This window comes from Papio anubis, chromosome 4 (assembly GCF_008728515.1).
Source record: "Papio anubis isolate 15944 chromosome 4, Panubis1.0, whole genome shotgun sequence".
In the NCBI taxonomy this organism is placed as follows: domain Eukaryota; kingdom Metazoa; phylum Chordata; class Mammalia; order Primates; family Cercopithecidae; genus Papio; species Papio anubis.
Window position 1 is genome coordinate 169,797,474 of NC_044979.1, and position 24,696 is coordinate 169,822,169.

General features: G+C 43.9%; 1 protein-coding gene across 1 annotated transcript in view; it reads left to right on the forward strand.

The window, feature by feature from the left end:
* The first annotated feature begins 11,644 nt into the window (after positions 1 to 11,644).
* KCNE2 (potassium voltage-gated channel subfamily E regulatory subunit 2) overlaps positions 11,645 to 24,696 on the forward strand; it is a 91,927-nt gene continuing 78,875 nt past the window's right edge. The window contains exons 1-2 of the mRNA XM_021935532.2: positions 11,645 to 15,346; positions 23,654 to 23,729. Of these exons, the coding sequence (XP_021791224.1) occupies positions 23,727 to 23,729 (3 nt within the window). The 5' untranslated portion in view covers positions 11,645 to 15,346; positions 23,654 to 23,726. The remainder of the gene's footprint in view (positions 15,347 to 23,653; positions 23,730 to 24,696) is intronic.

Below are 24,696 nucleotides of genomic sequence, written 5' to 3' on the forward strand. Positions count from 1 at the left end.
AAGTTCCATTTAAGTATGTAACAAAACAATGAGACTGTTTAGTCATACACTCAGAGAATATTTGGTCCTCCATTTAGTCCACTGCCCTTAATAACATTTTAAAATTCCCTTTAAAAATTTGTCTTTGAGTGTATGACCATATTGCCACCTCAGCGAGATAGACCAGCAGGCTGTTTATCTCATATAAACTCTCTTCCTTAGCAAATTGTTGGATAGGCAATTCTTTTGTGTGTTCCTTGCACCTCAAGATCATTGTGGAAGGCTAGACTGCTTCAATATGGGCAGTTTCAAAGGAATATCTGCAGATCCAATTTACACGGCATTAAATAGTTTCATAAATACCTAGGACAAGTTAAAAGAGGGAACTTTTTCTCAACCTTTTAAAGCCTTGCTTTTGATAAACATACAAAGCTCACATTCTTTAAAAATATTATTTGAGCTTCAAATTCAACTATACATAATCACACACACACAAACACACGCGCGCGCACACACACACACACACACACGAAAACAATTGGGCAAATCATTGTATTTTTTTTAAACTATGCTTGCCTCTACCTTCTAGTATTGCCTCTCCCTTCTCAGGAGAGTGTGCTGCCTACAGATTGAGAATAGTAGGATTTATAAGCTAAGCAATGGAGGTCAAACAGGCCCATCTAAAAGGCAGGTGAAATAAAAGCTGAGGAATCCAGTAACTGAACTGCTACATCCCCAGTTCTTTATATCACACACCCTCCTATGGAGGCAGGAAATGTTGCCTTTCGCTCTGTGCATTGCTATGTTTTCTCCTCTTTCCATTTAAAATGATTTTGCATGATACTTCTCAGATTGCATAATCATCTCTATAATTGTCATTCCTAGTGACCACTTAATATTCCATTATATTAATAGAGCACAGTCTGCCTAAGCCATTTCCTCACAGTTGGGTACCTGGGCTGTTTCCAATTATTCATTTTAATATATGGAAGGGCTGAACACATCTTCTTACAAATATTTTTGTTTCCTTGGAATTATTCCTTGGGACATGTTTCTCCAAGAACCCTACTGGGTCAAAGAGTAGGATAATTTTTATGACTTGTCACATATTGCAAAATTACTCTTGAAATGATTTCTTTTTTCAATTTATGGTGCCACCAGCAAAGTTGAGTGTGTCTTCTTCCCCAAAGCCCTGTCAACAAACAATTTTGTCATTTCTATTCATTTCTCCTGTTGTTCTCCTGATTGTAGCACAATCCATGTAGCTAAGGAGATGCAATCAGGAAAAAACTCTCCCCCTAATTAAAGCCTGGTGCAGCAATATGTGGGTGGTTTTAATATATATCATAAAGAGTTAAGAAACATTCTATCATTCAAGAACAAAAATGAAAAAAACATAGGTTTATTTTTTTGGGGTTGTCCTTGTAAAAGGTTAGGAACAAAAGAAAGAACATACATAAGACTACACAAACAGGGAAATGATGAGAAGCATTGTATAAAATAAAACAAGAATGTAAATATTCTTGCTTTATTTTCAGCATTTCACGAAGCAAAAGCATTACTGGAATCACTAAATCTTAAAAAGTAAAGCTGTAGAGTAAGCCTTGTCTTTGTTATTTCTGTTATAAAATATGTTAAATTAAACACAATATATGGGGTATTATCTTTCTCTCTATTTGGCTTGAAATCTGTTTTCTTTCTCAATAGACATAATCCAAAATAAGAGCAATGAAAGCACTATTGAATTGGATTTTGCATTTTTAAGAGTGTTCATTATTTATATAGTAATCCCTAAAGACCTCATGTGGTACCTCTGGCGTTTGTAATGGACAATGGACGTATACAGCACATTCCTTCAAGAGGACTGCTGTATTTATACTTTATTATTTTTGGGCATTTAAAAAAGATTTCCTCTAAAGGAATGAGACTTGTGTTTTTAGGTTTCATGGAGAATCTTCTGAAAGGAAACAACTGCAATCAAGGTCACTGCCAGATTATTTCACAAATTGCAATTTTATATTCCTAGGGTAGAAGGAAATGTCTCTAAGGCTGCATATGTTGTACTCTCCTTTTAGTTGCTTATTAGAGTTTTAACTTCTATGATCTCAGGCTTTTAAATTGTTGACTATTGAGAAGTTTCTGGAACATGTTTAGCGCGGCGAGATTTCCCAACACACGTTTTTACTGACTGGGCGCCCCTCCTTGGAACAAAGAGCCTGTGCCTCCATAGCACAGTGAGGTACAACATTGAGCCACCTTCTAGGTAACCCAGGCCAGGAGAACAGTTTCTGCCCCAAGTAGTGGGCTTGGTTTCTCTTCATGAGGTGGAATTAAATTCCATTACTGTCACTCTTTCTTTCTGAGAAGTGACTTATTTTTCTCTGTTTTAGCCTAGCTAACATCCCTGTCTGAGAAAGGAGAACTTATTTTTCACTATTTTAGCTTAGCCAGCAACCCTAATGCATTGGACATACACTTCCCTTTGGGAAATGGCCCCATCTTGGTCTCTGAGACCTTTTTCTCTGGTTCTCCTACCCTCTGGGGACTTCTTTTTTTTTTTTTTTTTTTTTTAATTTTTTTGAGATAGAGTCTCTCTCTGTGATGCCAGGCTGAAGTACAGTGGCACAATCTCAGCTCACTGCAAGCTCTGCCTCCTGGATTCATGCCATTCTCCTGCCTCAGCCTCCCGAGTAGCTGGGATTACAGGCACCCATCACCACGCCCGGCTAATTTTTTGTATTGTTAGTAGAGATGGGGTTTCACCTTGTTAGCCAGGATGGTCTCGATCTCCTGACCTCATGATCCGCCCACCTTGGCCTCCCAAAGTGCTGGGATTACAGGCGTGAGCCACCGCACCCGGCTCTAGGGACTTCTTATCTGGAATCATTTGTGGCTCTTCTTCCTCCTCCCACCTTCAGATGCCAGTGTGTGCCAAGCTTAATGCTTCTTTTCTGTATGTCTTTCTCCAGAGAGCTCATTCATCTCAAGGCTTCTTCTGCCAGCTGTGGACTGAAACCCCAAAATGGACATTTCCAATCACATTCCTCTGCCACAGGCTCCAGCCTCGTATCCCCTGACAGTTGTCCACAATGTCACTGCTGTAGACCTTTCCCCTGCTGCATCTCCCGGGCCATTGCCTCCCATGCAGCAGGTTTGAGAACTCATCATCCTTCCCAGGATGTTCAGGTCAGCTCCTTCTCTCAGCAGCAACTCCCCTCTCAGCCAATCAGACTTACCTCCTGCACCTTTAATGGGCCCTTCTCTGAATCTCCAAATCTGGGTGCCATATTGTGCTGGGTTTACTTTAAAATATCCCTCATATTAGTCTCCCCATCTCCACCCAATCTGTCGCCCCAATTTTAAGCTCCTCTTCCCGCCCCGCCTTTCAATGCACACTCCTTCCCCAGTCTGTCTCCTGCACCCCTCTCCAGCTTCCTGAAACATCATGGCAGCTCCACGCTTGGGGGCTCTCAGTCCTACTCCATTCCCTCTACACCAGGTTCCTCGTCTTTCTTGGTCTTTGTGATCTGGCTGTATGAAGCGAATGTTATTTCCCTCAAACCTCCTGCATGAATCATTCCCGTGGGATGGCTTTCCTGTTTTGGATCTGGGCCATAATCATGTGCAGGAACTCTCTCATACAGGCCCCCAAGAGCCTGCGCTGAGATGTTCAGGAAGCTTGTGAGCCATGGGTAAACACTGTTGTCATTATATAGTAAATTATATAAACTTACAATTAAATAAATTAGGTTTAAAAAGTTAATGCATACTCAAAACTCATAGCTTTCAAATGGTTTCACCATTATCTGTACTCCTAAGATCATTCATGGTGGTTGTATCTTAATGGTGGAAATACTCTATAATGGTTTGCTAATGCCCATCCCTTCCAACTACCCATTCCGTGATGTCATGCTGGTCACTTGAGATTAGCCATATTGGGAGTGTTTATGCCTTGGAAATTGGCAAATGTTACTAATCAAGTCCCTCATCCACCAACAGAGGGTTGCTGAATGTTTACCAGCACACCGCTGTACTATGCATGCCTTATATATACCCTCTTTGGGATTTTGTTCTTTTTTTCCTCCTATCAAGCATAGCTTCACCTTTTACCTTGACATAAAATGTTTACTGATCTATTAATATCCAGTTAAGTCTCTCCTCCATGACACTTCCTCTAATGATAGTCACTTTAATTCGTCTGTTTTCCATCCAAACCCCTTTATCCTTGAACCATAAAACCTAGCCCTTCATAGTATGTTTCCCATTAATTCATTTTAAATGATTGATCCAGTCTCTCATTATTTCATTACGTTCCTTATAGTGAGTGACATGCCCTACGCTGGTTTCAGTTCTGGCCCAAACCATTTATTACTATTTCATATATTTGGGGGGTTTCTGCAAAGACACTCATAAACCATGGAAAGCCACCAATACTGCACTTGAACATAGCTTTTGGGCCCTAGCACAATACTGAGCCACTAACAGGAGATGAGCATCTATTTGTAAATCGATACGACGCTCCGTAAATACTAGGTGCTCAAGGATTAGTGATGGTGACTATGGCTGCATTTCAGAAAGAACGCATTCATTCGAGTTGCTCAAATCTTTTGTCTCAAGTGCTCAAGTTTCAACCCCAAACCTTGCACAGGGGGAGGAGGAGAGACTCAGTTCACACTAGTCCTCAGCTCCATTCTTCAGTCTTTGTATCCAGGTGATGCTATTTGTTCTGCTTGCTGACTTGGTTGCCAGAAAATGTATAAAAGTGCTTGTAAACTGCTCTTCTAACATACAGACCAAGGACCCCAATAGCCACATCCTTCACCATACTTATGCTATGTTCTTCCTCCAGTCATCTGTAAGCAAGAATAAAAGGACTAATTTATATTGATTACACACATGCTTTTCCTCTTTCTTTCCTGAGATAAGGAAGAAGAAAGCCAGGATCGATATATAAAATGTTGACTAGAAAAGACAGAAGCCTGGGCCTGTTGTAGTTATCGCCCCACCTCTCTGAAGATCGATTGTGTCCAAAAATTCTTCCATAAATACAGCACCCACAGGTGCTTAATTTTGATGCATTTGGCCATCCTGCACAGAGAGCAGGGCAGATATTATTTTTATTCCTGTTTTTTAATCAAGGAAACTAAGTCTGAAGAGGTTCAATGACTTTCTCAAACTTGCATGGCCATCGAGTGGCCAAACCAGGATGAGAACCTATAGGTCCAGCACAAATCTATAGACGCCTGTTGTCTCACTCTAAACCATTCAGCAACATCACTCAACTTTCCATCTTTCTATGAAGATTTAGATCCAATTGCCTGTTTGCGACACAGTGTAAAGAACTCACTTTGGGAGTCACCCGGATTTCTTTGGAGCATCTCACACCACCATGGTGTGCCCTAGAGGCTGACACATCTGTCAAAGGAGATGATTGTAGTTGTACCCACCTCATGGGGCTTTGAGAGGATAAAAGGAACTAGTAGGTGTGACAGTCCTTTGAAAGCTAAGTTGCCACATGAATACAGGACAACACAAAAAATAACAATAGTTCTGTCTCTTTGAAGTGGCTTCTAGAGAAGTTGGTGAATGAAGAAGATCCAAGTGCATTGTACTCTTTGGCTCTGTTCTCTTTGGTTTTCCCTGAGTTTTCCTGACGGCATCGTCCATACAAAGGGCATTGAGAAATCCACATGGCTGTGTTCCCTCCTTTTTATTTTGAGACAGAGTTTCGCTCTTGTCACCCAGGCTGGAGTGCAATGGCGTGATCTCAGCTCTCTGCAACCTCTGCCTCCTGGGTTCAAGCAATTTTCCTGCCTCAGTCTCCCAAGTAGCTGGCATTACAGGTGCCCGCCACCATGCCCAGCTAATTTTTGTATTTTTAGTAGAGATGAGATTTCACCATGTTGGTCAGGCTGGTCTCGAACTCCTGACCTTAGGGGATCCACCCACTTTGACCTCCCAAAGTGCTGGGATTACAGGCATAAGCCACCACACTCGGCCTGTGTTCTCTCCTTTGCAGAGTCTTTAAGACGGTTATGGCAGTTTGTCTGAATACCTTTTCATCATGTGGCAAAAGAGATCAGCCATAAGTTGGTAACTTTGTACAACTGTTAAGTCAAGCCCCATCTGTCATTTCTGACATTGAAAAGACATCATACTGTCCCTCAAGTTCCTGTCATAGTCATAAGTACCCGGTTCTCGTTGTGGTGGGGTCATATGATGGTTGTAGGGTCTGACTAGACGGTTTGAGAAGTAGCAGAGACAGGGATGAGTAATCATCCCATGGAGACACCAGGTGGGGCAGGCTTTGGGCCTTTGGTGAACCCATTCTCATCCACTAAAGTTTTCGTGTAGTTCTGAGAACAGAAGCAAATAAGGCTGAGGACAGGCATTTGACTGAGTCTCAGTAATCGATTTATGAAATGGGGATAGGATTTTTTGGTTTTTGGTTGTTTGCTTTTTGTTTTTGCAAACTACTCATGTGCTTTTCCCCTTGGCATTTTTGTGGGCAGAACTTCCCCCCAGTTCTCCTTATGCAGTTTGAGCCATCTGTTGCCCCTCAGGGAGGATGGGAAATAATCGGAATTGTTATGTCAGGATGCACAGAGAAAGGAAGTTTATGACATCCAAAATAGAATTTTTGAAGGAAGACAATAGTCCTGAAATCCAGATTTTGCAGAGAGGAAGAGGACTCTCAAAATTTATTAAATTTTAAAACCCAGAAGTGGAAGACTGATATTCTAAAATGTTTCCATAATTATGGAAGAGACAGACTTCAGCCTGTGGCAAGTAGGCTTTGAGGCTTGTTGCTCCTGGGCAGGGGAAGGCTATGATCTATGAGAAGAGCTTGAAGGCCACCCTATGTGGACCTGCAATTGTGAGTGCAAAGAAGAAACAAGAAGGAAGACAATTGGGTCAGGATCAGGGATCTTGATCACAAACTTGTATCCCATGGGGCCACCAAAAACATCCAGATAGCCATGAGAAGGCCAAAACATCAAGACTAGTGACATTCCTTCATAGGTATATAAAAAGGGGCTTCAGGCTGAGCATGGTGGCTCACGCCTGTAATCCTAGCACTTTAGGAGGCCGAGGTGGGCGGATCACTTGAGGTCAGGAGTTCGAGACTAGCCTGGCCAACATGGCTAAACTGCATCTTTACTAAAAATACAAAAAAACCCAACCAACCAAACAAACAAACAAACAAAATTAGCCAGCCATGGTGGCAGGTGCTTGTAATCCTGCTATTTGGGAGGCTGAGACGGGAGAATCACTTGAATCCAGAAGGCAGAAGTTGCAGTGAGCAGAGATCACACCATTGTACTCTAGCCTGGACAACAGAGCGAGACTCTGTCTCAAAATAAAAATAAAAAAAAAAGGGTGGGGTGCTTCAGACCTCTTGGAGGACCCCAGCTTTTGGCCACTTCCATAGGTGCAGAAGGATTGGCAGAGGGCTGACAGTAAAAAGGGAGGCAAGAGACCAAGCCCCAGCCCTAATATCCCCTCTCCTTTTCACACTCCCAGAGTTGATGGTGGTGGGGGACTGTTGGGTAAACTGAGAAACACCATTTAGGACTCTAGCAGGAGATTGTTTCATAGCCTGTCCCTGCACCAGCCTGGGCAATACATATGAGTTCACTGGGTCAGGCAGAGGGAAAACCAGAGATTAGCCTCTTTAGATGCCTTCGACACCAGTAGGGAATGGACCAACAGAAGTGCCTGGGTGCCCTCAAAGGGTCAGGCAGAAGTTGATAAGGAAATCTGGCTAGGGGAGCTTTCCAGAAGAGGGGTTCAGAGATGACTCTCCCTCCCACTTCAAAATCATGAAAATTCCATCTTTCCTCCGACACTGGCTGCCATATTGGAAAGTAACAAAGCAACCACAGGAGGAAATCTGAGCAGTCCTATATACACTATTAAAATATGAGCTATCCTAAAGGGAATTGAACTTGGAATAAACGGACTCAACATTTAAATTGAAAGGAGGCAGTTTAAACTGGAAAAAAACCTGAACTATTGTCAATTGGCCAGTCTTAGTAGCTCCTACTGCCCAGCAGGCTAGCCTCTCATGAGAAATATCAGATGAAGCTATAGAGACAGTAAAGAATAGTTTCTTTGAATCTCTGAGTTGTAATGTGAATAAATTCATGGTCTCCATATAATTGCATTCTGTGTCCCCGCCCCGCCAGCAAACATTCTGGATCGGCTTCCACCCTCCTGCAAGCTTCTCTGAAAAATGGCAACTGCCTAACCTGTGTTGCTGTTCATAGTTAGTGATGTCCTAGGCTAAGGTGAAAAAATTGGCTGGTCACGGGGCTCTATTGGAGGTTTCAATTTTCCCTTTGCTGACAAAGGTTAGACAGGGTGACTGAAAGCCTCACTATTAGAGTCACATATTCCTTCAAGGACAAGAGAGGGGAAACTTTCAACCCTCCCTAATCCACAGAGGAGGAAACCCCATGGGCATGACACATACTCATACACAAATGCATGTAAAGTAAATATGTCCAACTACATAATAGTTTGCATTCACCTGTCAAGGGCATGGGCTGAGGGCATTCATCCCTGAAGGAGTATGACTTTGCAATCTTACACGTCTCCCCCACTGCACCAGAAGTAGGGAACAGAGTAGACTTTCTGTAAAGCATTCCGACACCATTTAGGTCTTGTGGCAGCTATTTTGCCCTCTCAATTCCTACAGTGTTTTCTTACTGGATTACTTTCCTATTTCTCCCAAAGCTGTACGCTTGCTGCTAGTGGGGTTATGATCCTAGCCCTGGCTAAGCTAGAGTGGAGACAAAGTGACCTGTCCACCCTCTCTCTCCTCTCTCTCTCCTGGGCCCTGGCTAGGTTACCAGAAAGGTCTGGGGTCATTTCTTGGCACGGCTGCTCACCAAGGGCTCAAACAGCGACTGGGAATTCTTTACAATATGTAGACTAAATCCCAAATTAGCTTTTAGCTTTCACAGGGCTCCCAGGAACGCTGAGATAGAACAATCTGGGTTTAGTCCTTAGGATTAAAGTCTTAAGATATTAAAGGTACAGTTCGTTATCACATCAGTATTCACGGTGGGGCAATACTACCACGAGGTACTACCCAGGATGCTGACATAAAGAGCCCCAGGGGTGTGGTTTTGAATTTAAACATGTTCTTAAAATCTCTTACATTTTTAATGTAGGATTTTGATGTTTTTGCGGTAAAATGGAAGTCTCTTTTGGGTTACGTACATTAATACATGCACAATTTTTAGAACAATGCTTGTCCCATAGCTTGATCAATATTAATCACATATCATCCAGCGTTAAGAAGTTTCTATCTGGATTGATGCACAGTAGTGGGCTGGTGACATTTACTGTTTCCTTGCAAGGCTGGGATAAATGATTTCTGGGTACAGGTATCAACATGCATGAAGCACTTCCTCTGTAGTTAACCTATTTTCCCTTTGGCCTCGTAAATGGGAATTTGAATAAATATTTACTGTATTGATTAGTTTATGTGGAGCAGGAGTCACTGAGCAGTGCAATGAGTTTAAAATACAGCCCTCTAGCAAATATTTCAGAAACGGCCCCTTGCCCTTAATTATGTCAAAATACACTCATAAATGATCCGACCCTGTCTCTTGCCAAATGCAGGGACTGTCTTGGAGATTTTTAGGCCCCTTGGGAGTGTCTGCCAACAGGCAGTTGTCTTCGCTGGGCAGTGAGGATACCACAGCCCCTCCATGTCGCCAGTTCTGGTTCAGACAGACGGGCTTGTCTTCTGCCTCTGAGACTCCTGGGTCTTAGCCAGACTTTGGGGTGAGTTGGGGAGTGAGGCTGGGGTGGGGTAAGGCTGCCTGGGGCTGGAAGATGAATGGTTTCATCAGTTTGACGGAGGAGGAGGGAGATGGGCTGCAGGGCTTGCAAAACATCACATCTTGGCAAAAATACTTTACAAAACAGGAGATTCCTGGAAAGCAATCATGCTGACAGTGGAGAGCCAGTTTCTGGTTCCGATACAGAAGGGGTGCTGAGTCCGAGAACAGGCTGGCCTCTCCCGCTGTCTGCAGGCGCTATTTTGGCCACAGGCAACTGCCTTCAGCTCCTGCTCTTTCTGGGGCATGTAGCTCTGGGGATGCTTTCAAGCAGCACTCGGTCTTTGCCTTTGCTTGGGTCAGAACAGGCCTGAAATCTGGTCATTGTACAGGCTGTGCCCCCCACTTCTGGGATCCCCTCCCATTTACCCACAGCCTTCCAGACTCAGCTCAACGGCCACCTTCCCCCAAGCGTTTCTCACCCGGGCCTCGGGTCTGACCCTCCTCTAAACGGTGCCACACCTTGTTCCATCTTGCAGTGTTTTCTCACCAATAGCAGTGCTTCTCTTTGACACAGATGTAGGTATCTTTGCCCTTTTAGAGTAGATTTCCTGAACTGTTCTGCCTCTTCCATTGTGAGGGTCAAACTAATTCTCTTCGAACAGCTGCATGCAGCCTCCAGCAGGCTCTGGTCGGTGCCTGGGCCCGTCTCCGCATGGGGCCCTCCATGCGGCCTCCTCTGTCCGATGAGATCACATGTGCTCCAAGCCGGCCTGGACCGAGTGCTTGGGTCCCACATGTAACTAGAGCACTGCAGGCACAGCAATTTCTGTCACCTGGAGTGTGTGTGAATGCTTTGTGAGATTCTTCTCTGAAGGGTGGGGGGCCACGGCTTTGAGGCAGGGTGGCTGATCAGTAGAAGGCACTAGGTGATGCCCACCGACAAGGGAGATGGGGGTCTAAACAGGTGAGGACCCGAGCCTGCCGGTTATTAATTGCCAACACTTCTTCCCAGTGAACTTTCTACCAGAGCTGTGAACCAGAAACAGCTGACTTAACTGAACTTTCTGTCTTCCCTAACTCACTCCAACTCATGAGGAATACGGCAGTGGGTAGTCTGGCTCTGAGGCGAGGCGCAGGAGGGCTTGGACTTCCACTGGGTGCATGCTCTGTGGCTGTCGTGGGCTGAACTGTGTCCTTACAAATTCATATGTTTGAATTCCTAACCTCCAGGACCTCAGAAGGGGACTGAATTCGGAGATAGGGTCTTTAAAGAGGTAACCACAGTTAAATGAGGCTGTTAGGACGGGCCTTAATCCAATCTAACTGGTGTTCTTATAAAAAAAATTAGGGTACAGACTCACAGAGGGATGAGCATGTGAAAATATTAATACCAGAAGCAGGTGGCCATCTGTAAGCCAAGGAAAGAGGCCTCAGAAGGAAACCAACCCTGCTGACACCTTGATCTGGGACTTCCAGCCTCTAGAATTATATTTAAAACAAAACAAAACTGTTGTTTGGCCGGGCACAGTGGCTCACACCTGTAATCCCAGCACTTTGGGAGGCCGAGGTGGGCAGATCATGAGGTCAGGTAATCGAGACCAGCCTGGCCAGCATGATGAAACTCCATCTCTACTAAAAATACAAAAATCAGCTGGGCGTGGTGGTGCGTGCCTGTAATCCCAGCTACTTGGGAGGCTGAGGCAGGAGAATCGCTTGAATCAGGGAGGCAGAAGCTGCAGTGAGCCTAGATCGTGCCACTGCTTTCCAGCCTGGGCGACACAGCAAGACTCCATCTCAAAAACAAACAAACCAAAAAAACCCAAAAAACCCCCCAAAAACAAAAAAGCTGTTGTTTAAGCCACCCAGTCTGTGGTACGTCGTTATGGCAGCCCTAGCAGACTAATATAGTGACATAGGCATGTGTCACCATGCATAGTCCTGAATCATCTTAAATATTCACATCTTGAAAAGTTTGTAAGCAATACAAGTGTCACTCATCCAAACTCTGGACAATTCCTCTCTTGGGGCTGTAGAGCTAGCAGGGGAATTCCAGAAAGGAAAAATACAAGTGAGTTTACGGTCTAGAGTGGGAAGCAACATAAATGTGTTGCTTGTTCTGCGTGCCCAGGAGAGTCTGATGGAAATAAAGATCAGAGGCCAGGGAGGGTTTGGACCTGGGAGGTGCTTGAGGGTTACTTACCGTCCTTGAGATGAGTTAGGCTTGGTGGATTACAGAAAGGATGTGTGATGCCACCTATCCCTAAGCTGGCCCCAGGAGTCCTCTGAGACAGGCAGGAAGACCTTGGGTCAACCGGAGACTAAAGCAGGCCTGAGGACTGATCACCGGGGTGGATTTTCCACAGCTTCTGCTGACAGCTTCCTGGGGCTTATGAGGACCAGGCACTGTGACTCCATTCAGAAGGTCACAGAGGGCAGGCTGTGAGCATCGAAGGGATTTCATTCCCCATCTGTGGTTTCTGAAGTTTGTCACCCTCGAGCTTGCCTGAGAGTGAGTTTGTGGCCTTGGTATGACACTGCCAGTTCTTGTATAATTTGCAAAGATTGAGGCAATTTATTTTAATTGAAAACCTCTAGGTATATTTCCGGCAGTGATATTCCCCAGATGACCTCCTTGGTGGATGGGAAGCTAAACAAGAAAATGTGTGTGTTTCAGGAAACCTGATGATTCCAGTTTCAGATAAGTCCTTCCAGTCCATCCTCCCAGTCCTGCATCTGCTAATGTGCAGATGAAAGGCTCTGTGTAACTTGGATCTACAGAAACTGTCAATTCTGAAAGGCTGCCTTTTGGTCTTAAAAGGTGTCCTTGAAATTGCTCCCAGGTTTTGGCCCTGACTGACTTTCCAGTGAAATCTAATTGGCCGAGTTTAAAACACAGCTGTGAGGATTTTGAAGCTGCTTTTGAAAGTGAACTGCTGGTGCACTATTGCAATGAGGACATGCACAGAGATCCCAACCAGAGCTCAAGAGTAATAATACTGTGATACCTTTTGGAAAATGTTGTTGTCAGGTAGACCCGGTGGGGTGGGAACCATAAGCTGGTTTTCAGGTAGTTCATCTTCCTCTCCTCAGTTCTCATCACCTTTGTGTGACTAATGGACTAATCTGCAGATAGCTGTCAGGCAATGGGTGTCATCTCTGGCCACAAGCAGAGAAAGTTAATAGACTCCGAGAAGACCTGCCCCATGGCCCGAGCTTCATTATGTCTCTCGGTTTCTAGGCATGTGAGTCGACCATAGACGTACAATACCATGCAGATATCTGCTCATGACAGAGCATCCCATGTGCCTGCTAGGACGTCCTGCCAGCACCTCACTTTTACAGTGGCCAAATCCAAACATATATATTTTCTTTGACCAAATTCATATGTTTCTCCTACCCTCCTAACTTGTTCTCCTACCCTCCTTGTTTCTGCTAATGGCCCCACCATCCTTCGGTCACCCTGGTCAGAAGCCCTTGGCTGCTTGTCCATTGCTGGCTTTTCCTTCATGTGTTATTACTTGTTTCATTCTAGATCAAGTCCCTCTAGTTTATTCACTCATCACCTCTCTTTGGCAGAATCTCTGCAGCCACCGAACTGGTTTTCATATCTCCCACTTCTCCTCTATCTAATCTGCTGATTCATAAATTTCAATGTACATTAAAATGTACATTAAAATCTGGGAGACTGTTAAAATATAGATTCCTGGGTCCTACACCCAGAAATTCTGACTGGAGGTCTTGGGTGTTCCCATTTAAAATGATCCTGGGGGGTTCTGATCCAGTTGGTAGAAGACCACATTTTGAGAAGTTTTGCTGTTATCTTTCCTGGCCCCTGTAGTCAAAGAAGTATTCCTATGGCACAGCTGTAATTGGGCTTCTTCTCAGCTCAAAAGTCACTCAAGTCTCCCCAGTGCTTAGCACACCACTACTGTACTGAGTCAGGCTTTCAGGGCTTTGTGTATGTCAATAGTCAATGGCCTAATTTCCCACTTTTCCCACTAACCATGTGGTCTTTTCAGTAAATTTCAAACTTATTTAGGAGACAGACAATTAAAATAACTATATAAATAGTGCAGAGTCAGTATCCTATACTAAATTCTAGTTTAGACAACTGGTCATAGGGACCAAAGACATTTAAAAAATTGTAAAGGGCACATATGTAAAAATTTTTAAAATTTGATTATTTACTTTGATTTTGGGGGAAAAAGCAGTATTAGCACTTGTTGATATTCTTTGAGCAATACTTTGGCTCAACCCTTGAGATATTAGGATGCAGAGGGGGTGCATAGTTCGGAAAACATGGCCTAATTAAACATGGCTACTTGGCTGTGATGGTTAATTATGTGTCAACTTGACTGGCCACAGGGTGCCCAGATTAAACATTGTTCCTGGTGGAGTCCGGAGGATGTTTCTGGATGAAATTAGCATTGGAATCAGTGCACTCAATAAAGAGAATTGCCCTCCCAATGTGGATGGGCATCATCCAATCCCTTGAGGGCCTTAAGAAAACAAAAGGGAGGGGAGGAATTTGCTTCTTTTGGCTTCCTGCCTGCCTACTTGACCTGGGACAGCTTCTCTCATCTTCTCTGACCCTCTGACTGGGATTTACACCTTCAGCTCCCCCTTGTTCTCTGGCCTTTGGAGTCAAATGGAATCACACTAGAGGCTTTCCTGGGTCTTCAGTTTGCAGACAGCGAATGCTGGGACTTCTCAATGTCCACAATCATGTGAGCTAACTCCTCATAATAAGTCTATATATGTACATCAGTATCAAAATCCACATTGGAGTTTTCCAGAGGACCTACATGAGAGTTCTGTTTCTGTGGAGAACCCTAATAGAAATTTTGATACTGAGAGTAGTTCTAGAGGGCCAGAATTTTAAATATGAATTTTCTAAAATAAGTTCTTGGGTTTCTGAAATTGAATCTCTAATCTGATTAAATTTAAAGACACTAATTATGCTATTTCCAGTAGTAAAGAGAACAATGACAGTCCATGGTATAAACTGTTTATAGAAATGCACAAAATACCTGCATAGAATACACTTAACTACCTATGAGAAGCAAGGATATAGGTGAATCTGTATATAATACTTTCAAATATTTCTGGAAAATGAACAAATATAGTGAATTGGTTGGTTGTTCCTAATGAGCTGAGCTCAGGGACTTGAAGTGCTGAACAGGGACTCCCAGTACAAGTGCTACATAAATGACTCAAGAGCTTCTTGGTATGCCCTAAAAAAGACCCTCATCATGTGTAGCCACAGAGCTGAAATGCTGAAAATCAAACACAGAATCTTATCTTTCAGCTGGCTGAATTACAAGACAAATTGAGCTCCCAGCCTCACAGGGTAAAAGTGAGGGCATTGATTAGGAAAGAATGGGATCCTGTAAATTGGGATAGGGAGGTGTGGGAAGACCCTGATGAAGCTGGGGACACTGAGCCCCTAAATTCTGATTATTTTGCTTTGCAAGTGGCAGACGTCTCCCTATCTCCAGTGGAATTGACCTCCTTACCCCCAGCAGAAGTGGCCTCCTCAACCCCAGTGACCATGGCCTTCCCACTCTCAGGTAATGGCACCATCATCTCAGTGGTATCAGCCTGTCCACTTGGGTCTCAGGAGGATTAACCCTGCATTGCCTGAGGAAGTTGTAATGACTTCACTTGAGGCAGTTGCCTTGGAAGACAATGCTGATTCTCTTCAGGACCCACTCCCACCATCCCTCTTTGCTTCCAGACCTATAACTTGACTTAAGTTCTAACAGGCTCCTAAAGGTGAACCATGTGTGACCCAGGAGAGTAATTATAATTAGAAGAACTGCTTGAGTTTTTAAATTACTGTAGGCAGAAGTCTGTGGAACATGTGTAGGGCTGTATACTAAAAGTGTGGGATAATCATAGAAGGAACATAAAGTTGGATCAGGCTGAATTTATTGACATGGGCTCACTAAGCAGAGATTTTGCATCTAATATTGTAGTTCATGGAGTTAGAAATGGCTCTAACAGTTTGTTTGGTTGGTTTATTGGTTGAAACATAGATCCAAAGGTGTCCCACTGTGAGCAAATTGGAAATGACCTACCTACCTTAGTTTAACGTAGAGGGAGGGAATCCAAGGCTTAGGGAGATTGGAATATTAGAGCGGTTTTGTCATTTAGGATCTACTCACCCACACTGGGAGGCTGTAGAAGACATACATTTCACCAATACTGTGAGGAGTAAATTTGTGAGAGGAGCCACAACATTCTTGAAGACCTCTGTGATTGCTCTTTTCTGTAGACCACACCTCACAATGAGAACCACAGTTACTGAATTGGGGAACCCAAACACAATGGGAATAAATAGATTCCTGGGTGGCAGAGACCAGGTAGTGGCACTAAACAGTCAAAGGTAAGGTGGGCAGGGTTACTGTAATGGACAGCAGAGTCAAAGCAGCAGTCAAAACAGTCTTCTCCTACAGACTCTGGCATTAGCTAATTAATCAGTGTTCATAGAAGTGAAATAGATAGGAAGCCTACTAAATTCTTACTTGATCTGTATAATCAGAAAAGTTATAGGTCAAGTGAACAAAAGTCTAATTTGAATCATAAAAACAGACTCATGACCCCTCAATCAATTCCCAGACTTGAGCCTTTTACAGACTCAGAACCCCTTGAGTGAGACTGGGCCCGCTCAAGGAAGAGCCCTCATTATACTATAGAACATTTATACTGTTCATCTTTTTCCCAGCTTTCCCCAGAGGAACACACAGCCTTAACAGGGTAGTTATATTAGGGAAAAGGAAATAATCAGACCTTTTGGGGACTGCTGGACACTGACTGTATTAATCTATTCTCGTGCTGCTAATAAAGACATACCAGAGGCTAGGTAATTTATAAAGGAAAGAGGTTTAATTGACTCACACTTCCACATGCTGGGGAGGCCTCACAATCATGGCAGAAAGGGAAGGAGAAAAGTAATGTCTTACATGGCAGCAGGCAAGAGGGCATGCACCGGGGAGCTCCCTTTTATAAAACCATCAGGTCTTGTGAGACTTATTCACTATCATGAGAACAACATGGGAAAGACCCACCCCCATGATTCAGTTACCTCCCACCAGGTCCCTCCCATGGCACATGGGATTTATGGGAGCTACATTTCAGTATGAGATTTGAGTGGGGACACAGCCAAATTATACAATTGTGCCCCTGGCCCCTTCCAAATCTCATGTCCTCACATTTCAAAACCAATCATACCTTCCCAACAGTCCACAGAGTCTTAACTCATTTCAGCATTAACTCAAAAGTCCACAGTCCAACGTCTCATCTGAGACAAGGCAAGTCCTTTCTACCTATTAGCCTGTAAAATAAAAAGCAAGTTAGGTACTTCCCAGATACAATGGAGGTACAGGCATTCGGTAAATATACCTATTTCAAATGGGAGAAATTGGCCAAAACAAAAAGGCTACAGGCACCATGCAAGTCTGAAATCCAACAGGGCAATCATTAAACATTGAAGTTTCAAAATGATCTCCTTTGACTTCATGTCTCACATCCAGGTCATGCTGATGCAAAATGTGGGCTCCCAAGGTCTTGGGCAACTCTACTGCTGTGGCTTTGCAGGGTACAACTCCTCTCCTTGCAGCTTTCATGTACTGGTGTTAAGGCTCTGTGGCTTTTCCGGGGCACGATGCAAGCTGTCAGTGGATCTACCATTCTGGGGTCTGTAGGACAGTGGGCCTCTTCTCACAGCTCCACTAGGTACTACCCCAGTGGGGACTCTGTGTGGGGGCTCTGACCCCACATTTCCCTTCTGCACTGCCCTAGCAGAGGTTCTCCTTGAGGGCCCCACCCCTGCAGCAAACTTCTGCCTGGACATCCAGGCATTTCCATACATCCTCTGAAATCTAAGCAAAGGTTCCCAAACCTCAATTCTTGACTTCTGTGCACCCACAGGCTCAATACCATATGGAAGCTACCAAGGCTTGGGGCTTGCATCCTCTGAAGGCATAGCCTGAGCTGTACCTTGGCCCCTTTTAACCATGGATGGAGCAGCTGGGATGCAGGGCACCAAGTCCATAGGCTGCACACAGCAGGGGGGCCCTGGAGCGGGCCCAGGAAATCAGTTTTTCCTCCTAGGCTTTAGATCTGTCATGGGAGGGGCTGCCATGAAGGTCTTTGACATGCCCTGGGGATATTTTCCCTATTGTCTTCGTGATTAACATTTGGCTCCTTGTTACTTATGCAAATTTCTGCAGCAGGCTTGAATTTCTCCCCATAAAATGTTTTTTTTCTTTTCTATGCACTGTCAGGCTGCAAACTTTTCCACACTCTTATGCTCTGCTTCCTCTTGAATGCTTTGCCGCTTGGAAATTTCTTCTGTCAGATACCCTAAATCATCTCTCCCCAGTTCAAAGTTCCACAGATCCCTGGGGCAGGGGCAAAATGCTGCCAGTCTCTGCATAGCAAGAGTGATCTTTCCTCCAGTTCCCAACAAGTTCTTCATCTTCATCTGAGACCACCTCAGCCTGGACTTTATTGTCCATATCACTATCAGCATTTTGGTCAAAGCCATTCAACAAGTCTCTAGGAAGTTCCAAACTTTCTGACATTTTCCTGTCTTCTTCTGAGCCCTCCAAACTGTTCCAACCTCTGCCTGTTAGCAGTTTCAAAGTTGCTTCCACATGTTCAGGTATCTTCATAGCAGCACCCCACTCTACTGGTACCAGTTTACTGCATTAGTCTGTTCTCTCTCTGCTAATAAAAACATGCCCAAGGCTGGGTAATTTGTAAAGGAAAGAGGTTTAACTGACTCACAGTTCCACATGCTGGGGAGGCCTCACAATCATGGCAGAAAGGGAAGGAGGAACAACGTCATATCTTACATGGTGGCAGACAAAAGAGCATGTGCAGGGGAACTCCCCTGAATAAAACCATCAGATCTCCTAAGACTTATTCACTATCACAAGAACAACATGGGAAAGACCTGCCCCATGATTCAATTACCTTACACCAGGTCCCTCCCACAACACGTGCGAATTATGGGAGCTACAATTCAATATGAGATTTGGATGAGGACACAGCTAAACCATATCACTGGCTCTGAATGGAGAGACCCCAGATTTCTCAAGGTTGAATTATCAATGGAGTTTTAGCTCAGGTCCATCTTCCAGTGGGTTCAGTAGACCTCTTAACCCATCCTGTGGTTATTCCCTGAGTTCCAGAATTCACCACTGGAATGGATTCTGCCAGCTGGCAGCTGACAGAATCCTTACAATGGTTCCCTGAACATGTTGAGTGAGAACTATTATGGTAGGAAAGGCTGAGAGCCATTAGAATGTTCTCTACCTAGAAAAATAATAAATTAAAGGCAATACTGCTTTCCTGGAGGGATTGCAGAGATTAGTACCACCATGAAGGACTTGAAAGATGCGGGGGTAGTGATTCCCGCTGTATCTCCATTCAACTTTCCTATTTGGCTTGTGCAGAATACAGATCATAGAGAATGACAGTGGATTATGATACACTTAACCAGATAGTGGCCGTTTACCAAAAGTTGCTAGTTTTGAGTGGGACCTAGAAAAAGAAAACACTCTGCACTAGATCCCAGATGCTGTGACTGCTGCTCTGCTACTCAGGCTATATGATCCAGCAGATCCAATGGCGTTTGAAGTGTCAGCGTCAGATGGGGATGCTGTTTGGAGCTTTTGGCAGGCCCCTGTAGGCAAATTGCAGCACAGGGCTTTAAAATTTTGGAGCAAGGCCCTGCCATTATCTGAAGGTAACTACTCTCCTTTTGAGAGACAGCTCTTGGCCTGCTACTGGGCCTTTAAATAGAGACTGAATATGTAACCGTGGGCCACCAAGTTACCATGAAACCAGAGCTTCCCGTCATGGTTTGGGTATTTTCTGACCCATCAAGTCATAAAGTTAGGCATGTAAAGCAACACTCCATGATCAAACGAAGTGGTATATATGATTGGTCCCAGGTGGGCCCTGGAAACACAAGTAAGTTATGTGAAAAAGCGACCCAAATGCCTGTGGTTCCACCCCTGTTATGCCTTCTCTCCCAGCTTCATGGGAGTTTCCCTATGGCTTCATGTAGGGAATCAGTTGAGAGGGGAAGAGAGGACCCAGGCCTGGTTTACAGATGGTTCTGCACAACATCCAGGCACCACCTGAAAGTGGATGGCTGCAGCTCTACAGGCCCTCTCTGGGCCATCCCTGAAGGACAGTGGTGAAGGGAAATCCTTTCAGTGGGCAGAAATCTGAGCCACACTGCTGGTGGTTCACTTTACTTGGAAGGAGAAATGGCCAGACATGCAATTATATACTGATTCATAGGCTGGGGTCATCCTGACTGGATGGTCAGGAACTTAGAAGAAACAAGATTAGAAGGTTAGTGACAAATATTTGGAAGAGGTAGGTTGGACATACCTCTATAAATAGGTGAAAAAAGTGATTATATTTGTATCCATATGAATGCTCACCAAAGGGTGACCTTAGCAGAATAGGACTTAATAATGGGTAGGATGACTTGTTCTATGAATACCTGCCATCCTTTTTCCAGCCACCTCTGTCATTTCCCAGTGAATTCCTGAGCAAAGTGGCCATGTTGGCAAGGGTGGAGATTGTGCATGGGTTTGGCAACATAGACTCCCATTTGCCAAGGCTGACCTGGCTATGGCCACTGCTGAGTGCCTCATCTGCTGGCAGTAGAGACCAACACTGTGCCCTTGATATGGCATCATCCCCTGGGGTGATCAGCCAAGTACCTGATGGCAGATTGATTACATTGGACTGCTTCTGTGATGGAAGGGTAAACATTTTGTTCTTACTGGAATAGATACTTATTTTGGATACAAATGTGTTTTGCCTGTATGCAGCTCTTTTGCCAATACTACCATCCATGGACTTACAGACTGCCTATTCAGCACCATTATATTCTACACAGCATTGCTTCTGATTAAGAAACTTAGTTCACAGTAAAAGATGTGTGGCAATGTGCCCATGCTTATGGAATTCACTCTTCCTACCATGTTATCCACCATCCTGAAGCAGCTAACTTGATAGAACAGTGGAATGGCCTTTTGCAGATGCAGTATTAGTGTCAGCTAGATGGTAATACCTTGCAGAGTTAGAGCAAGGTTCTCCAGAAGGCTCTCTATGCTTTGTATCATCCTCCAATACATGGTGCTACTTCTCTGATAGCCAGGATTCTTGGGTCCAAGGAAACTGGAGTGACTCACTATTACCCACTAGCAAAATTTTGCTTCTTATTCTTATGACCTTATGCTCTGCTGGGCTAGAGGTCTTATTTCTGGAGGAAGGAATGCTTCTACCAAGAGACACAGTGATGATTCCATTGAACAGAAAGTCAAGACTGCCATCTAACCACTTTGGGCTCCTCATGCCTCAAAAACCACAGGCAAGGAAGGGAGTTGTGGTATTGGCGGGGTGATTGGTCCTGATTACCAACAGGAAATTATACTATATCTCCACAATGAAAGTAAGGAAGAGTATGTCTGAATTATAGGAGATACCTTCTGGTATCTCTTAGTATTACTATGTCCTGTGATTAAGGTCAATGGAAAATGACAACAGTCAATCCAGGCTGGGCTAGTAATGACCCAGACCTTTGGGGAAGGAATGTTTGGGTTGCCCCACTGGGTAAAGAACGATAACCAACTGAGGTGCTTGCTGAAGGCAAAGGGAAAACAGAATGGGTAATGGAAGAAAGTGATTATTAATACCAGCTACAATAATGTAACTAGTTACAGAAATGGACTTAACTGTCACAAATATTTCCTCCTCATTCTGCTATGAATGTGTGTGTGTGTATGTGTGTGCATGTGTGTGTATCTTTGTTTTCTTTCCTCTCTTGTTCACTTACCATGCCACATAAGATCCACTGATTTTTGTCATAGTATTTAAGTATTGTGAATTTTAAACTGCAGTGTTTAAATTAGAGGTATCAAGGGAAAGAGTAAACATTACTCAAGGACTTTACTTCATCTTCCGGGGAAGGGGTCAGTGTATTTTTCGTTGTATGCAGGATGATTGTATCATGTTAGGTGGAATTATGACCTCATTATTACCTTTATTTGGAGATTAAGTATGGTTTAAGGAGATATGTATGGGTGCCCAAGTTGACAAGGGGTGGAGTTGTGATGGATAACTTTATGGATAAATTTGACAGGCCTCAGGATACCCAGATTAAGAATCATTTCTGTGTGTGTCCGTGAGGGTGTTTTCAGATAAGAGCAGCATTTGAATTGATGGACTCCATAAAGTAGATGGCACTCCCCATTGTGGGTGGGCACCATCTCATATCTCATCTGCTGAGGGTCTCAATAGAGCAAAAGGAAGAGGAGGCAGGAATTTGGTCTCTTTTGCTTCCTGCCTGTCTGCTTTAGCGTAGATAACGTATCTCATCTTTTTTGACCCTTGTACTGAGATTTATACCATCAGCTCTCCTGGTTCTCAGGATTTTGGATTCACACTGAATCACACCATAGGCTTTCCCAGATCTCCAACCTGCTGACAGTAGATGCTGGTACTTCTTAGCCTCCATAATCACACGAGCCAATTATTGTATCCTGCTGGTTCTGTTTCTCTGGAAAACATGAGTTCAGTGTTAGCATTCCCAAATAGAAAGGACATGGGCCTCAGAGTCAGCCAGGTCTAAATTCAAAATGTGATTCCACAATTTACCAGCCTGTAGCCTTTCGTCTGTGACCTGTGACTTAGCCTATCTGAGACTAAAAAATAAGGACAATAATGTTTCCTTTGGGGGTGAGGTGAGAATTAAAGACAATGTAGGTAAAGGAGAGTCAGTGTTAGTGAGCAAAGGGTGAGAGGCTGGTGGGGGAAGAGAGGACTATGGCTTGACCCTTAGGCAGCAGATAGCTCCCTGAGTTGAAGGAATGTGATCAGCTGAGAGGTCCCAGGAGCATAACCAGCTGGCAACGTGAAGAGAGATTAAAAGGCGGATCACAGCAAGAGAGACCAGTTAAGAGCCACACAACACACCACACCTGAGGCAGTTTGGGCCAACCAAGATGGTGGCGATGAATGAGGTAGGAGAGGAAGGCTTGGGGAGACACTTCAAACTGTTTCTTTTCCCATGAATGCTGAGATTATAGTAGACCTCAGGCCTCTAGTGGATCATTTAGCAGATAACAGCTGTTAACACAGCAGAGGCAGTTCATAGCTCCTAATTGTCCTGTCATCTTCCATTCTCTCCCAGGTTGAATCTGTTCTTCAGGAAACCTAGAATGAACTTTCCAAAGCACAAATCTTACTGTACACTTCCCTGTGTTCATCTTCCTTGGGCTCCCCACTGCCCACAGGATAAAATCGTACTTCTTTAGCATGACCTAGATGAGGCCCTTCATAATCTGGCCCTCGAGCTTCCTTACTGAAATTCTCCCTCACAAATATCCTTCACCTGAATTCTATGGCCACATGGAACTATTTGTTCTGACACTTTGATACCTTCATGCCTCTGCATATGCTTTTTCCTCTCTGCTTGGAATGTCCTTCCACCATTTTCTTCTTTGAAAACCTTTTTGTCCTCAACTAAAATCTCATCTACTATGAGACACCTTTTCCATTGCTTTCAGAGAAATTAAAATACTTCTGTTGGGCCACATGGTACTCCCTGTGTACTTCTATTTAAGCTCCCATCACAGAGTTTTGTAAAGATTTGGGTAAAGCATTGATTTCTCCTAGGAGTCAATGCCTACTAGGTATTCAATAGTTAGTGCAAGTGTTGTTTCTTCGTGTCCACAAGTCTAGATTCCATCCTTTGCTATGCTCTTTCATAGACCTGAATCTTTCTCTCAAAATCTGCATGTTCATGAGACAGATTATCCAACCAATGTCCCCTTTTCTCCTAGGCTGCAAGCATCAGGAGAGCAGAGACCAGATTCATCATTGAATCCTCAACATCTAGCACAATGTGCCTGGCATATGGTAGGAGCCCAATAAATATTTTCTAAATACATGGATGAATGAATGAATGAGTGAATGGTTGAAGAGCACCTCCTTTGGGTACTGTGAAGATCAACAAATCCCTTCCTCTGGAACTACTTTCTTCATTGGATAGAGTTCTTCTGGTTTCAATTTTAAAAAACTCGAAAAGTTGAAGCATTAACAGAAATTTATTAGAAGGTTGCTTGGCAAATCATTTCATTCAGGGAAGAGTTGAATGAGTCCACTCAAGAAAGACAGTAACTATGCTTTTCCAGTGATGTCAACCTCAGGAGTTAATAGACCCTTCCTCTGGAACTTTGCTATTAATGTGGTTGGTCCTCATCTCATCATCTCTTTCTCTCATTCAAATTTCAGATTCCTGAAAGAGAGAAGTTGATTGGCCCTTTTAGGTCAGGAATTTGTTCCTATACCAGTCAGCCCTCAGGAGGCAATTTCATGCAGGATAAACATAGCTGCCAGCAGCCCATTTCTGTGGTTCCCAGAGAAAAAGGAATTCCCATGAGCAAAAGAGGTAGAGTTAGCAAGTCAGGTGTGCAACTCGGTCTCTTGATTCATATCTAGGATGATTTCTTCTTTCTGTCTCCCTATTTCTTTATATGATTTATAATGATGGTGATGGAGTCTGTAGGGGTTGTAGTAGGGAGAAGTGACTGTGATGGAATGAGGGGCAAGAAACAAACACAAACTGGAGTGTGGTAACATTCTGAAAGGTGTGTCTTGAGCATCATCCTCTGCATTGCGTAAGGCAACACTAGCTGCCATAAAACCAAACCCAAGAATGTGTTAGGGCTCAAACACCATAGAAATTTGTTTCTTGCTCTCCCAAATTCCAAATATGTTCCTGATCTGCTGGTGCCTCTCCTCCAAGAATTGACTCAGGGACCCAGGCTCCTTCAATGTTGTTTTTTTTTTCCCCCCATAATATACAGAATCTGCCAAGGTCACT